Source organism: Coptis chinensis, chromosome 2 (assembly GCF_015680905.1).
Source record: "Coptis chinensis isolate HL-2020 chromosome 2, ASM1568090v1, whole genome shotgun sequence".
Taxonomy (NCBI): Eukaryota; Viridiplantae; Streptophyta; class Magnoliopsida; order Ranunculales; family Ranunculaceae; genus Coptis; species Coptis chinensis.
This window is the reverse complement of record NC_141457.1, coordinates 92,801,415-92,818,668: the sequence shown is the minus strand read 5'-3', so window position 1 is coordinate 92,818,668 and position 17,254 is coordinate 92,801,415. Positions and strand designations below refer to the sequence as shown.

The 17,254-nt window shown below is 36.5% G+C and overlaps 2 protein-coding genes across 2 annotated transcripts; both read left to right on the top strand.

Annotated features, from left to right (window-relative positions):
* The first annotated feature begins 1,012 nt into the window (after window positions 1-1,012).
* LOC147519013 (two-pore potassium channel 3-like) lies at window positions 1,013-5,730 on the top strand. The gene is given in 3 exon segments (XM_086590675.1): window positions 1,013-1,623; window positions 1,625-2,539; window positions 5,026-5,730. Coding segments are annotated over 3 exon segments (1,293 nt in total). The 5' UTR covers window positions 1,013-1,393; the 3' UTR covers window positions 5,174-5,730.
* Window positions 5,731-8,346: 2,616 nt separating this feature from the next.
* GPAT1 (glycerol-3-phosphate acyltransferase 1) lies at window positions 8,347-11,198 on the top strand. Its single transcript, XM_086590674.1, has 2 exons — window positions 8,347-9,177; window positions 9,844-11,198. Exons 1-2 carry the CDS (start codon window positions 8,440-8,442, stop codon window positions 10,774-10,776), a joined length of 1,671 nt encoding a protein of 556 aa, XP_086446800.1. The 5' UTR covers window positions 8,347-8,439; the 3' UTR covers window positions 10,777-11,198.
* Window positions 11,199-17,254: the final 6,056 nt, after the last annotated feature.

The window sequence follows — 17,254 nt, the reverse complement described above, 5'->3', positions numbered from 1 at the left end:
ATTATTGATGGTGAGCTGATGGAATTGACTAGTAGTTGAGCTTGGCGTTGGGTGGATGTTTAATCAGCCATAGAAACAACCAGCTAAATTTCTGTAATAAAACCAAGTTTAACCATGGATGAGCTTTTGCTCTCTATCAGAGTACTTGCAGATGAATCTAGCAAAATTTCATCTGTGAAGGAAGAGTTCACAATATACTTCACATCCTCTTGTCATCAAACAACTGGCAAAATTACTGCACCAGAATCAGTAGCTCCTATAAATGTAATGCCAGAGCAGCGATCAACGCCTTGAGGTTGTTCGACAAGCCTTGATCCGCGTGTGGTCATTGGAGTCTTTGTTTATGCCACAAAAAGTCGAAATTTCAAGGGTGAAGTAACACTCAGACTTGTGGATGCGTTGTACTTCTCTGTAGTGACACTTTGCACTGTAGGGTATGGTGACATCGTACCTGATACCACCTTCACCAAACTTTTCTAGTTTTCTCATGCGCATTCATACTAGTGGGGGGGGTCTTGGGTTCTTTGACATATTGGTTAATGGATTGGTAACTTATCTTTTGGATAGACAGGAGGCATTGTTCTTAAGCACAGTAATTGAGAATGAGGATACGTATAGGTGGGCTTAGCGGTTTGCTGTTGTTGTCATCTGTATTGCAATTGGTGTGGTGACGGTGCACATCCTTGAACAACTGAATTGGACATATAGCTAGCTTGTATATGTCAGTAACCTCTGTGACCACAGTAGGCTATGGAGACTATGGTTTCAAGACATTACAGGGTAGGTGCTTGGCTATTGTATGGCTTTTAATAAAGCACATTGTGGCTGTTGCAAGGGCATATCTCTACATGAAAACAGCTTGAATATTTCTGAATCGCTATAGAACATTGTTCAGATGGTATAAATTCACGGCACATCGGAGCAAAATGTCGGATGTCTCCAAAACCGGTATTAATACCGATATATGTATTATGATTATTTTGACAATGTTAAGAGACAGGTTCTCCAAAAATTGCTTAAAGCAGGGGGTGAGTTTTGTGGTAACATTTTTTTAATTTTGGTAATCACGATCCCAAACTCCTAATCAATAGTCATATGATTGTGAGCAATCAGCCATTAACCGTACCTCCGAAATTTCACTTTTTGGGTACAGTAGATCCTTTTGAGGAAAGAGATAGGTAACTGTTAAAGCACAAGTATCTGTGAGTCTCTGACTCAAAACTCAGTAAGTCATTGCAACTGGAAACTGAAACTGAAATAAACGGCACCACACGTCCACACCACGTTGAACTGAACGTGTCTCCTATTAAACCCCGTCTCTCCCGGCACCTTACCAGCCCATATAATTCCATACACTTCCTCAAAACCTGAAAACCAATCTGTCAACTTATTCATGGAGAAAGAACCATTGTTACCATATTTCATACCAAGTAGTAGTAGTAGTAGCAGTGGCACAACTAGTCCAAGAAGAAAAACAAATGCAAACCAATTTTCATCATCACACCCACAACCCCTTCTATGTACTTTACCAGAAAACAATGAAATCACTCTACCAATATTAGCCCAATCACCACTAACTCCATCAGAACTTAAAGATAGAATAATTTTTGGTCCATGTTCACCAACCACCAAATGATCATTCCACCACACTTGATTCCCAATACAACTCTGACCAAACCTTAAATACCAATTGTAATGATCCTTGTTTTTCATACCCTTGGCATAAGTCTAATCTCCATCGTTCCAAAACTGCCCCTGCTATGGCTGTGATTAATGATTTTGACCACCCTTCAATACCCAAGCCTCAGTTTGGGTCTTCTTCTTCGATTGTTCGACAAGGGTTAGTTTTGTTGGTCATTTATTTGTCTCTTGGTGTACTTATTTACTCGCTTAATCGTCACCATTTCAAGGCGATAGAAACCCATCCTGTAGTTGATGCACTATATTTTTGTATTGTTACTATGTGTACTATTGGGTATGGTGATATTACGCCCAAGTCGACTTTGGCTAAATTGTTTTCTATTATGTTTGTTTTAGTTGGGTTTGGATTTATTGATATTTTGCTTAGTGGGATGGTTAGTTATGTTCTTGATTTACAAGAGAATTTATTGTTAAGTGCTGCTAAAGGACCTGGGGAGCATGATGTAGCTAGGAAATATTTTTTCGATTTGAAGAAAGGGAGAATGAGGATTAGAATGAAGGTTGGGTTGGCTTTAGGGGTTGTGGTTATTTGCATTGGTATTGGTACTGGTGTTATGCATTTTGTCGAAAAGTTGGGATGGTTGGATTCGTTTTATCTATCTGTTATGTCAGTTACTACGGTTGGGTATGGGGATCGTGCGTTTAATTCTCTTGGTGGTCGATTGTTTGCCTCAGTGTGGCTTTTAGTCTCTACACTTGCAGTTGCTCGTGCATTTCTTTACCTGGCTGAAGCGCGAATTGATAAGCGGCATAGGATGATGGCTAAGTGGGTGCTCTGCCAGGATATGACAGTGTCAGAGTTTCTTGCAGCTGACATTGACAATAATGGTTTTGTGAGGTTGGTGATTTTCTTTTGTTATAAAAAGATTGGTCATAATTGACTTTGGAATGTTACATTTAAATAGATGTTTATCAATAATGCTTATTGTTGCTTGCATTATTTGTTGCCGTGGTTATATATTTATATTTTCTTGTAGGCAGCCATTGTTATTCATGATTAATGGTTGAGAATTGTTTGTGTTGTCTCCATTGACAAGTTAGTATTAAATTATATAAATTCAGGACTGTTAAGAAAGTTTCAGTAAATGATTAGTGATGTTGACCTGTATACTCTCTCTTTTTTGGTAGTTGTACGTGAGCTATACTTATTGATTCACAAGTTTACTCTATTGTGGACAGAAGAAAAAAAAAAAAGAAGAAAAAAATTACAATTAGAAGAACTTTAGGTTTAAATGATGAAGCTGGAAAATCCATGGGTTTCCTAGTGAGTAGGCACGTGAAGTAAGCTGAATGAGCCTCAATTTCATAAGCCAGATTGCTTAATCTAGGTAGGTATAATGGTATATGCCTTTTGCACTTTGGCGTTCCTTTACCTCACTGCAGGGCACGTAAGAATCGTCCTACCAAAGCACCACTGCGATGCATGCTTAATTGAACTAATATGAATAGTTTGCCCTCTTCTCTATAAAGGAGAATAGATGAAATGGAGGCACATACATTGGAGCAGAAATGTTTATACTAAAATTAGATTTTACGAAAATCCCAGTGCTCCACTTTATGTCTCTCCATTTTTCTTTCATATCTTCTAAAGAGAAGAAGTCAAACTATTCATTGAGTTCAACTAAGCATACCTCAAATTGCATCTGAGTTCTTTTTCTCTTCGATATTTCTTTAAAAAGGTGCGAGATTGTTGGTGTTAGGGTCTGGCTAGCAGCTGGGAGGAAGAGTACTAAAAAGTGACTGGCAAGAGATGTTGGGAGGAGTGAGTGAGTTCCCCACAGATGACTCGGGCACATAGAAGAGAGACCCCTTTAGCAGATTCCTATTTTCTTTATAGGGTATAAGCGGCTTTAGTTGGGCATCTTGTGATTGAAACACTGTTGGTTGATATGCCTCATTCGAAGGGACTAAATGTAGAATTATATGTATTCAATTTTCAGTGTCCAGATTAATTTACAGCATACCAATTAAGCCCATATTGCCTGTAAGCATGATACGATCTGAGGGCCGAGTTAAACTGCAAAAGTATTTGTAGTCTTGTACATGATACTTTGACACAAGGTCAGGTTGAAAGAGCTTGTAGGTTTTGGACAGGCAGCTGAAGTTGCAGATCGCAATCCATGTAACAAATTAATATTTACAGTTGAGAGTGAATGATCAAAAAAGGAAAAAAATAATAATTTGGAGTTGTTTTTGAGAGAGATTGATGGTTCACTTGGCAAGGAATAGTTTGAGTAATTGTTATTTATAGTCACTCAATCTTTTTAATTCAGTGTTGAATTTGTTGTTTATGCATTAACTAGGTGTGTGGTTTGCCTTGCAGCGATATCCCTAGTGCTCCTTGACTGAATTGCATGAAATTTTATGATTAGTATTATTTATTTCATATTGTTACAAAATCTTTATCACAGTTGAGACAAATTTAGCTCTCTTCCCAGCATTTACAACCTGTGTCTGAATATCTTATATTGCAAATTCTGAAAAATCACATTTAAACCCGAAGAGTCATTTGCTGCCGTGATTTGATAGGCTCGCCTTACGTGCTTCTTTGTCAGGATCAGTTAATTTGTTAGTTTTCATTAACAAGTCTTAATTGTTTGAAGTTTACTCTGACATGCTTGCATTATTTTACAATGAAGTGAGAAGGTTATAACACCTGCTCTGGTTCGCACCTTTTCTAGAGCTTGATTTACAACTGCACATTGATTCAGTGGTTGGTTGTATCTGTAAAGAGACATTATGTTCCTCTTTTTGTTTTTTTAATCACTATTTTGTTGTTTAATTGTATTAAGATTTGGTGCTTCTTTTGATAAAAGAGATATCTTCCTCCATATACCGTTTAATTTGATTGGCCTGAAACCTTTAGTAAGATTCCCTTGCAGGGAATATTTGGATCACGACTGTGGAAGTCTCTCACAAGAGACTTTTGCAGTCATATTGGAGATGTCATCCATACTTCCATAGTATACTTGGAAAAGGTTTGGTAAATCCATCTCTAAACCGTTTCATATAAGGCCTTCAAAGGTTTTTTATAGGCTGCTCATTACGTAAAACCACTTACTATAAAAGCTTCAGGATCGGCATTGGAAAATTAAAGAGATGATAGGGGCAGATTTTTAAGCTTCCATAATATGCTTCTGTCGTTGGGATAACTGTAAATAGCAGGGAGAAACTCTTTTTGGCGGTCTTTATGTCATGTACTAGTTTTCTTTTGTTAGATCGTACATACTAACTACTTATGCCTCAGTCATTTGCTTTTTTGCTAATTCTTTATCCTTCTGAAATGTTGGCTAATGTTTTCATACTTTTTCTTCTTACTGACAGTAAATCTGAGTATGTCATATACAAGCTCAAGGAGATGGGGAAGATAGCAGAGAAAGACATTTCGCTGATATGCAACCAGTTTGATAGGCTAGATGCGGGAAATTGTGGTAAGATAACCCTTGCAGATCTCATGCAAAATCATCATTGATCTATCTCAGACGGGTTTCTGCAATGGAAAGAGTAGCACCATCGGTGTTTATCTATGGAAGATTGCCTCTACCTCAGAAATTGTGGAGAAGGCCCTTATAATGAGGTTCTTCATGGTTATGACAAAGGTCCATCTCCTTTCTGACCATGCTACGCATTCAGCTAGTTATGCATATAATCACAACCACAATTGGAATTTATACTAGCTCAAGAACTCGAGAATACCTTAAGTGGCCTCCAAGTTCAAAAGGTCACCTTGATTGTTGCAAGGGATGTCTGGACAGGCATCAGTATTTTTATAAGTTGGCCAAGTTTGGTGTTTTATATCTTTTCGGCCCAGAACTTGATAGAAACCTCCATAATCCTAATACATATCTACAATGTAAATGTCAATAAATTTAAGTACACTGTACACATGGTATTTTTGCCTTGTTTTGAGATGTATAAGTGGCAAAAATGATTGTTACTTGAAGGTATCAGTTTTGAGAAATGTTGTAGAAATCTTGAGTATGACGACATCGAAGTGAAACTTAGAAATGAAGTTTGATTGGCCTCCAAGTTGTTTGTTAACAATAAACAAGGACTATAATAATAAAGTACGAAATAAGAAAGAATAAAGAAAAATTATGGATTGTAATGTGGTTCATGCTGGTGTTAATCAGTTTATTTTTTGGTAACTTATATTGGTGTTAATCGGTTAATTTATATGGGTTGCGCTTCTCTCCAATATTAAAAGATATCCTAAACTTCAACTGATAAATTCAGTTTGACTTTGGGTTTTTGATGGTTTGAGCTTTTCAATGCTACAATCCTGTAAGTCTGTAAGAAATCTCTTTCACACTGCTGTCTAACACTGGGATGAAAATTAAAACCTGACGAGAGTAATTAGAGCTTCACGAAGGCACATCATTTTACGAAATCAACAGTGTTGCGATATGTAACTGAAATGATACTTTTTGTCTCCTTGGAGACACAAACCTAAGGACAGTGATATGATACTGAGATAGGTAGCAAACGCGTACTTAGATTTTGTACCTTGGATTCTGTAGTGTTTGGCATGCTTGAAAGTATCCTACATCTTGATAACTTTCAAAGAAAATATCCTACTTCATTTGTTGCAGAAAAAATGCTTTTGCTCTGTATCGTAGCATAAGTCTATTTATCCGGTTATGCCAAATGTTTCATATTGATATTGCCTTTAACAGTACCGATCAATTAATCAATCATGGCGTCCATTGCATAAGCGCGATAGCATTCTTTAGAAGTTTCTTAGTTGAACGGTCAACAGTCAGTATTGCAGGCCTTCTTTGGTGGATGTTTTAAACTTTCCTCAGGCATGTACAAACAGAACTATTGAATAAAAAAAAAGAAACATGTGGAATGAATTGGTTGGACTTTGATGGTACCTGGAATAGGGGGTTGAGCTAACTGTTAGCTATTGCAGATTCATGTCGATCTCACCAATTCTACCAGCAGCCCAAATTGCAAGAAAACTTCTTGCTGTCTTTATTCAAGGAGCTAGTAGAACTAAAATTATGGTTCTTGAACAGATCATTCAAAGAAATGGTAAAACTAAGTCTACCACTTTGATCATAGCAACACACGTTAAATCAGAATTATAGGTACAAATACAATTAAACAAACAACAAGTTTTACAAAGAAAATGTATTGAAACTTGAAATTGTTAATTAAAGTAGAACTACGACAGAGAAAATGTACCGAAGTCGACAGTGCGCTATCCAATACATGTACGTAATCTAGTTGAGTGATCGCCAACTCTAACAGCAAATGTTGAAGTTACACTTGCAGCCATTGTGAAACTTTGAACCAAAATACTTTAGTATGTCCGTTTAGATTTGGTTGAATATTCATGGCTCTAACATGAACAAAGAATTAATTATTAACATTTGAAAAAGTACCACTGGCCAAAAATTAAAACAATGTGGGGTGATTAGTTATACATGAAGTAATTTTATAGTTAAGTACTCAAAGCGTCATTCGGCCTTCCTCATTGTATGTGTATGTATACACGACATTCTCCTATATATTCTTTCTTCAACTTTGTTTCATTCACGAAATATATTGAGAATCGTACATACAGTAAATTATGGATTCTAGTGTACTGTGGTATAGTGTATACACAATCTAATTTGATATGTGTGCCTAGGCTCTTCATGCAACTCAGAAATATCACCTGGTACTTATTCTGAAACCTTGCTCATTGACATAATTAAGGCATGTAAGAATTAAACATCAAGATTTAATCTATGCCTTCTGTAGAAGAACATGGTATGTTTCCAATGAGGCAATGAGGTATACTGGTCAAAATCATTAACTTTCTTTTGATTTTACAAACTTTTCCTATTTACTTTGATGTTTGCTAAGAAAACAGATAAAGTCAATCTGCTTTCCGATGAGATGCAGTCAACACTTTTATGGGATATATTCTCAAATCAAGGTGTCCTTTGAGTATGAGGTTGTAGCACAAAAGTAAAGGATGTGAATTTGGCAATCTGGGATAGGATGTCAAAAATTTAGAAAACACAATTTGTAGTGCTAAACTAAGCCATATATAGAGTTAGGCAATTTGCCAGCATTGTGAAGGATAGCACAGTTGATAAGTTTGTGCAAATTACATCAGGAATAGCACGTTTGAGTTGGGTTTTGATACTGACATTAAATTGATCGAAACCATACAATCAGAATATCAGACTATAACTAAATTCATTACCACTGTTGTATAATCAAGACTAATTGTTAGAAGTTAGAACTGATAAACGAATCCCAATCTAAATTAGAACAAATGACCGGTACGGTTCAGGTTTCAAGTTCATGCTTCTGGGAACCAAAACTGATAGCAATTGATTGATCATCACTCAGATCTAGGTGCTCAGAAGCAAGATCACAAGTCCCCCGCCGCTGACACCATACATCATAACTTCAGCACCCTCACGTGCAAATTCCATGTTTAAGACGTGACCTGTACTCAAATAAAAAGAAGGGACATAAATTTATTTTTTCAACACAAGCCAAATCATCAAAAATTCCTCATGGCGGTCACCAACAATTCAACCTACCAAACAAATTAAGGAAGAAAAAATGTCCTAAAGTATGTTGCATTGCATTTAATGCTACAGGTGTGGCAAACCAAATGCAAATGGTCAACTTACCTCAACACACTACTCTATATATCTCGTTTTAACATCACCACTATCTATTCATCTTCACACACAACGCTTCATTTTTACTCTCTCGGTTCATACAAACATGGTGTTATCTGTTGTTCTTCTCAAGCTTGTTGAATGGCTCTTGTATCAACTTTTAGCTAACTCGTGTTATAGAGCAGCAAGGAAAATCAGAAACTATGGTTATTACTTTAAAAACCAATCTGTCATTAAATCATCATCACAACATTCTTCTTTGTTTCCTAGTGTTACCAAGTGCTGTTTGGAAGGTAGAGAATCACAAACATTGGTTTGTGATATATATGGTGCCTTATTAAGGTCTCAATCTTTGTTTCCTTACTTCATGTTGGTTGCTTTTGAAGGTGGCAGCATTATTAGAGCCTTTATGTTACTTCTATCATACCCCTTTCTGTTGGCTATGAATCATGAGATTAGATTGAGGGTCATGGTGTTCATAACATTTTGTGGACTTAAGTTGAAGTATATGGACAGTGTTGGCAGGGCTGTTTTGCCTAAGTTTTATCTTGAGAATCTTAATCTTCAGGCCTATGAAGTGTTAGCATCAACAGGGAGGAAGGTTGTATTTACTAGTGTTCCAAAGGTTATGGTTGAAGGGTTTCTCAAAGACTACTTGAACGTCAATGTTGTTATAGGTACTGAATTGCAGAATTATGGAGGGTACTTCACTGGTTTTGTTGATGGGCCAGGGTTGCTTGTAAAGCACAAGGCTCTTAAAGAATTCTTTGGAGATGACAAACCTGATATTGGCCTTGGGAGTTCAAATAGTGTTCATGATCATCTCTTCATCTCACTATGCAAGGTATGGTAATTAGTTAGTTAGTTGTCACTACATTTGTAATGTGTAAAAACTAATCATTTTTTTAGAATATATAAAACAATATTATCTAACAAACTTGCTTGAACAAATTTCCTTCTGTTGTTGCAACTGTATTGACATATGGCACACACATGGCCATTTTCTATATTTACATACTCTAAAAAACATTTATCTCCAACGTTTCATATAATATGTCAATTTGTAGGGTAATTATTCATGTATGCATGCAGAGTAAAACAACACTTGTAAGAATACTCACAGTTTATTGGTTCCTAGCTTCATGCGTGAAGCAACACTTAATGCATGAATCTTACCTAACTTACCTACTTTCTGGTCACCATGCATATGACAATCTAACATATATAATAGCAAATATACCTATTAGGCAGTGCAGGTTTGCTGATCGAATACTTCACATTTCATGTATGTTTTACTTTTTCCTTGTAGAGTACTTTGACTACACGTAAAACAAGATGATTTCAGCAATTACATTGAACTTGCATTGTATTTGATTGTGTTTCATATTTATATATAGCAGGGGGTAAGGTCATGCATAACTATAACCACTTGGCAAAAAATTGTTGTTATGGTTTTTGTTTTGTTAGTTTATATAAAAATATTTGATGTTATGATGCATTTATGTGACAGGAACCTTATGTGGTGAGTAAGGCAGACAGCAAGAATACTTCAGTGATGCCAAGAGAGAAATATCCAAAGCCTCTAGTTTTTCATGATGGAAGATTAGCATTCTTCCCAACTCCCTTGGCAACTCTTGCAATGTTCCTATGGCTTCCATTAGGCATAATCCTGGCCATCTTTAGATTGGCAGTGGGAATATTGTTGCCATACAAGATGGCTATTTTTATAGGATGTTGGAGTGGTGTTGATCTAAGGGTCAAAGGTCAGAATCCATCTAAATCAAACAAAAGAAAAGGTGTTCTCTATGTTTGTACTCACAGAACGCTTATGGATCCAGTATTTCTCAGTACATCATTAAGGAAACCACTAACAGCAGTAACATATAGTTTAAGTAAAATGTCTGAGTTAATGGCTCCAATAAAAACAGTGAGGTTGACTAGAGATAGACAAAGTGATGGAGAAACAATGGAGAGATTGTTAAGTGAAGGTGATCTTGTGGTTTGTCCTGAAGGAACCACATGCAGAGAACCATATTTATTGAGATTCAGTTCTTTGTTTGCTGAGTTAGCTGATGAGATTGTTCCAGTGGCAATGAATACACATGTAAGCATGTTCTATGGTACTACTGCAAGTGGACTCAAATGCTTGGATCCTATCTTCTTCTTGATGAATCCAAGACCAAGTTATCATGTTCAGATCCTTGAGAAGGTCCCTAAAGAACTAACATGCAGTGGGGGAAAATCTAGCTTTGATGTGGCCAACTATATTCAGAGGCAATTGGCAAATGCTTTAGGATTTGAGTGCACAACACTTACAAGGAAAGATAAGTACTTGATGCTGGCAGGGAATGAAGGGGTGGTGCAAGATAAGAGAAAGAAGCCAGCTAACATCATCGCAGTTAAAAAGGAAACGTTTGTCTACATGAAGGAAGAAGAGAAATGAGATGGAAAATTTGAAATAAACGACCAAGGACCATTTTTCTCAATTTATGTGTGCCTATTATTCTCTTTTTAGCGACATTTTTGTTAGTCCTCACTTGGAAAGATCATGTAATTTAGTAGTGACTATATGCTCACAAAGTTGACGATCAACTGTCAATTTCTCTCGTATGATTGTGTAAATTAACCAATTGGGGCCAACCTAGCTAGCTGGAGTACTTATCTTGATTTAACTAGTCAAACGTTTGCAGTGAATTTCGTCGAACAAATGAACAAGGACTCAATGATTATGATCATAGTAACAACAGAGTTAAATCTAGCAGCTCCATTTTTTTTCTATGTTGCATGGAGATTGGAGATATGAGTATTCTTGGATTTGTAGTAACTTCATTGAGTTGTCTGCTTTGAATATAAGCATTTATACCAGATTGACTCTCTATCTCCTCAATACAGAACTGCATCTTGATGTTCTTATACATATAAATGTTCTTTTTGGAAGTAAAATTTAATGAGTCATATAAAAAGTTCGGTAATATAACTATGACTCATTGACTCTCACAATGAAATTTCAAAAGTTTCCTTAGGACTAACTAACACGAGTTATGCCGTTTCGAGATCGTGTTTCGTGTCTGATTTGACCAAAATGTAAATCCCCTGATTATGATCCAAAAGAGTACAAATTACAAAACCTTGACTCACCTCACAATAAATTAGAATATCAAATGATGCTATGGAGGGCACAATTGCACAAACCCGGCCTGCAATAATTTTGCTTATGTCGGTGTAAGGTTCTTAGCAATTTAGAGGTTGAAGGCATTTTCATGTAATTTGATCACGTTGTTTTCATGAGGAAAATGCTACATTTCTTGTGTTCTGGTCCTTGGGGATTGGGGAAGCAACAAGCCAACAACAGTTCATGTACTGATGTACTACTGATGTACGTAAGTGTTTTCTTTTCCTATCGATAATCATCGTTTCTGTGCATAAATGTCACATCTCATCAAGGTGATAATCATATCGTTTCTGTGCAACGAAAAATATATTCTAGCACTCAAACCTGAGTTAGGCTCTTTTACTGATGTTACTGGATTTCATATCAATCTCAATAAATCTTCAATACTCCTCGGAAGTTTGCCTGATTATTCTGTTGATATTCTATCTGCTTTGATGGAAATTCAAGTCTCCAAACCCCTATCAAATATTTGAGTCTTCTTTTGTAGGAAACTTATTCCAAAAATATATTTATTGTTAAGTAAATAAGATAATCAAATTGATATAACAAATATATTATGAACAAACTTTTAGTTAAACTAATGAACTTAATTTACCAATTATTAAATCTGAGTCTAGTGAAGATTCACTATGTCCTTAAGACATATTTTCCCCCTCACAGTGCTTGAAGGTTGATGGGAAACTGTCTCCCAAGATAGAACTGATTTCCTTCTATAGAAAGCTAGCACTTCAATTCTATAGAATCAACGAACACAACATAGTATTTGACTAAGAACATGGGCAGAAGAGAAAGTTCAGAACTCTGTATGATTTGGTGTGTCTTTCTCTCTAAATTCATCCACTATTTATAAATGAGTGGTGCCTCTTCTAAACAACATAGTGACTCTTGGAAAAAAGTAAGCAACTCTTTAAAAAATCACATGTTTCGAAAGGACACACTATTTCGGTATATAACACTGTTTCAAACCAGTGCCTATTTCGAAAGGTTACACCTTTTCGGCATGATGCACTATTTCGAACCAGTGCACATTTTGAAAGGTCGCACTTTTTTGGCATAATGCACTATTTCGAACCAGTGCACCATTTCGAAAAGATTTTTCTCACTTTACGTACTGTTTCAAGAGAAATCCATTTCATCTCAAGTGGGGTAACTTGGGAGACAAATAACTCATTCATATCTCAATGGATTTGTACAAATCTATTTTTCTAACAATCCCCCATATGAATGAAGATTTGGCTTCTTCTAGCAAAAACATCGGATTTCTGTTATTTTACAAATGAAAAGATACCGCATCAGGTCAAGTAGCATGGGAGGCCTTGAACTTGCCTTAGTGAAAGACGATCAGATTTAATTGGACGATCAGTAGACTTCAATTAATGTCCTTGAACTGTCATCCGTTTGTATAAGCCTAGACAATCATTTTCACGCAGTACCTTCTCGAATACTGTTGGTTCTCACGTTTGTGTTCATTTTGGCCTTGAACACTTCTTGGTTTCAGATAGTGCTTTTGAGACATTTGCCTTTAAAATTCTCATAGAAGTGGCCCTACTTCGCACTAACATAGGTGATTTCTATAAAGAGTATCCTGCAATACTCCACTTGGATAATATAACTTTCCAAGATATATATAACACCCCGTGTTTTTTTATACGTATTTTTCTATTTAATTAATTAATTTAATTGTTTATTTTAAAAATTCGTCTGATTGGACTCGGGATACGTGGGCTTGGTTTTGGGCCGAAGTCGGTGTTGGGCTTGGGTTTAGGACCAAGTATATAAAACACATTGTTCTAGAGAATAGGGTTTTGAAGATAATAAAATAAAAAATGGAGGCAGAGAAAGAAGTTGGTTTTGTTGGAGAGGTGGAGCACGACGATTCGGGCTAGGAAAATTCGTCCGAAATAATTAGTTAAGGTGAGTAGCTATTTTGCTATTTCAACCGAACTTATGGTTTTCTATGTATTGATGATCGCTCATTATCCGTTGTATTGGACTTCGTGCCATCCGTTTTATTAAACTTTATTGAAATTTTGGATTTGTAATTAATGAACTGTACTCTTGTCTTTATTTGAATCGTGGAGCTCTGTTCAAACTTTGAACAGAGTCAATGGCGCCGACCTCACGTAAATCGGCCCAACATAGTTTTAACTCTTTGTTTTGTGTGGGTTTTAAACTCCTATGGTTATGTAGTGTTGGGTATATTGTATTGAAGGTGGATTGTTGATTGGATGATTGGGTGAGGTCGGTTTCGAATTTTTGGAGGTCATCGAAGGTGAGAAACAGATTTTTATGGCGTCGCTGTCCGGTTATTGGTCGGCTTGAATGGGTTATTGTTGTTTTGTTTTGGGTGATGTCAAGGTGTTGCCAAAGCTTTGAGGGAAGCTTTAATGGCTCTAACGCCATTCTTGAGATCGAAATTTGTTTTTATTGTGATTTTCGTGTTTTTGACCGTGTTTGTGGTATTGTGGGTTGATGGGATGATGTTTGGTGGTAGTGGGGATGGTTGGGGCTGTCGATTTGAGCTTGGAACAAGCTCTAATGGAGGCCGAAATTCCAGATCTAGATTTAGGAATAGTTTTTGGTTTCTATGATTTTCGGTTTTCGCTTTTGTTAAAGTCGGTTGGTTTTTGATTTGGTATAAAACCGATTTGATGGAAGAGGAGAATGGTGGCCGGCGGTTTTTGGTGGCTGCTAGTGGTAGTAGCTAGGGAGAAGATGAACAGTGATTTCGGTGTGGGCTTGGGCCTTAGCTGTTTGGCTGGGCCATAAACTTTATATGTTATGTTAGGCCCGATTCTATTTTAAGTTTTAGGCCCGATTCTATTTTAAAGTTTTTGGGCCCGATTTTGGTTGTTTTGTTTGGGCCCAATTTAATTAAGTTTTGGGACCAGTTCTAATATTAGTCTATGGGCCCGTTTCATTTGAAATTGTGGACCAGTTCAGTCTAAAGTTTTTGGGCCATTGCTAATATTGTTTGGGGCCAGTCCATAGGACTTAAAATGGATCTATTTGGGTCTTCCAACTTTTAGACTTTCGGGTTCTAAGTTTTGGGCTTGGCCAGTTGGGTCCGAACCATTACCTTCGTCATGAGCCCTTGAGCCATGCACCTTTGACTTTGACCATGATGAGTTGACTTTGACAAGAGTTGACTTTTGACTAGGGTTGACTTTGACCAATTAACCCAATTTGACATTTTAACTCGGATTATGATTTGGGTTATTAAGATAGATCTAGGGCTATTAGCATAGTTAACTTTAGGCTAAGACCTCTATATATACGTGTGTATGTGTATTAACTACTATGTGATTTTGCAGTATTTTATAATATGCAACGTTATGACACTAAGACATCCCTGAAATTAATAACGCGTAAATAAAAAATACAGGAATCAAGATACTCATTCGTTATCTTAAATTATATATAAAATAAAGTTCAATAATGCGTAAATAAATTTACCGCACTCTTTTAGAACTCCACGACTCAAGTTTTGGAATTGAGTTTTATGACTGTTGATGTCATATGTTAGGTGGGCATTTATTGAATGTGCCATAAATGGCCCGTTAATGTTATATAGAGGTATTCATTGAATGTGCCATGAATGACCCGGTATTCATTGAATGTGCCATGAATGACCGTGATTGTTTGACCAGCCCCTAGAGAGGAACTAAGGTATTCGGCCTTGGGTTAGTTAGTGGTATTAATTTGATTATGTGAGTGTTTGGGTTTCCTTTTGAATACCTAATATAATATCTACATATGATATATAGAAGTTCTAACTTTCTTTTTTTGGAGGGTAGGACTTAATAACATTTTGTCTTGAGGGGCCGGTCCTACCCTTTTATACAAAGAATGGATATCGGTAAGTTTTAATGCAATGATTTAGATATTAAAACGAGTGATTTGAATGAGTTAAGATAATACAAGTTTTGCTTAGGAAGAACTATGCCAGTTGAGATGACGGAACTACCTGTCTTCCAAGCTGAGAATGATTATGTCATGATAGAGTTAAAGTGTTGGTTGGATAATTAAAGTATGATAATGTTTATCTGTGGTTAGTCTACTCATACCAGCAAATTCCATTTTGCTGACCCATGTTTGCTTTGTTTTGGCAACGTGGGTGTGTTCTTGGGAACATAGGTGGAAGACAGTGGAATTGCGGCGTGTGATTGGGATTCTCGCCTGGAGCAGTCTGGGAGTTTAGTTTATTAGGTCTGATCTTTTGGAAGGATGTAATAACGTAGGTTACATTTTTCATATGACATGAAATACAATGTTGAAGACCTGTTATTCTTAAAGTTTGTTTATGTTTGTATTGGGATGGAAGAAAGTTTTTAATAAAGTGATAGTTGAGGAATTTGGAGATTTTTGTTGTTAAGTTGATCCTGTTGTGATGTAGGTTTTGACATGTGTTGTATCCCCCCGTCATAGCCTGAGTTTTTAGACAATTGAACCAAGTAATGGTTGAGATATTTATATTTCAATTATTCATTTTTTTTTAATTGTTTAGAAATTCGGGCTGTGACAATATAGTAAATCATTAAAAGCTTGACTTATCCTAGTTCTCGCGGCAGATATGCACTGTCTTATATAGGAATTGGTTAGAGTATAATATTACTCTCCAGTGCTAACTGAGTCACAAACATAATTCAGTTAGCCCATTGAACCTAGATCTTGGGATCTCCAGTCAACTAGGTTGGTTTTTCCATTATGAGGACTCTTGATTGATTATCTCAAAGGCTTTAAGCCCATTCCCCTTGATAATCTTTCAACTTGCTCTCTTGTTAAACCTTTTGTAAGCGGATCCGCAATGTTATCTTTTGACCTTACATAGTCGATTGAGATAACTCCATTTGAGAGCAATTGTCTAACGATGTTATGTCTACGACGTATGTGTCGAGACTTCCCGTTATACATGCTACTCTGTACTCTATCAATAGCAGATTGCCTGTCACAATGTATACACACTGCTGGCACAGGTTTAGCCCAGTTTGGAATATCCTCTAAGAAATTTCGAAGCCACTCAGTTTCTTCTCCAACCTTGTCCAACACTATGAATTCTGATTCCATAATAGACCTTGCTATACACGTTTGCTTTGAGGATTTCCAAGAAATTTATGCATCTCTCATAGAGTAAAACACCACATTTGATGTCTTTTGAGTAATGCTTCAACAAATTTCTAATTTTGAATTAATTAATTCAAGGAGATTCATAATCCCCCACATTTTCCAATTTCTCATGACAAAGTCAATAAATTGGAAAACCATTTAAATATATGTTTAGCAAGTGATGCATCTTGTTAAAGAATGTCACATATCATTCATATAGTGTCGAAACACTTCTAAGACCTCAATTTTGCTGACAAGTATGCTTACAGAACAATATCTTAAACAATCTTCTTTATTGGCACTCTTTGGCGCAATAGTAAAACACATACATCTTACAAATAATAAAATATTTTTAGAACCCTTTTAGCACCAGCCATTCCTAACATCTGGAATGAAACAAGGATTCTTGGAATCTTGGATCATAATTCCCCCCAAGTGTGGCATTACTACCACCTTGTTCTCTTTCAAAAAGTCCATTCCAAGAATGACTTGAAAATGGTCTAAGCGAGCTACCGTCAGGTCCACCTTTCCTCGCCAGTTGTGCATCTTAATGTCAACTTCCAAAGTGAGTCCTTTTACCAGTTCGGCTTCTTGGTTCAAGCCTCTCATAGAGCCTGTACATTCTGCGAGTTTCAATCCAATA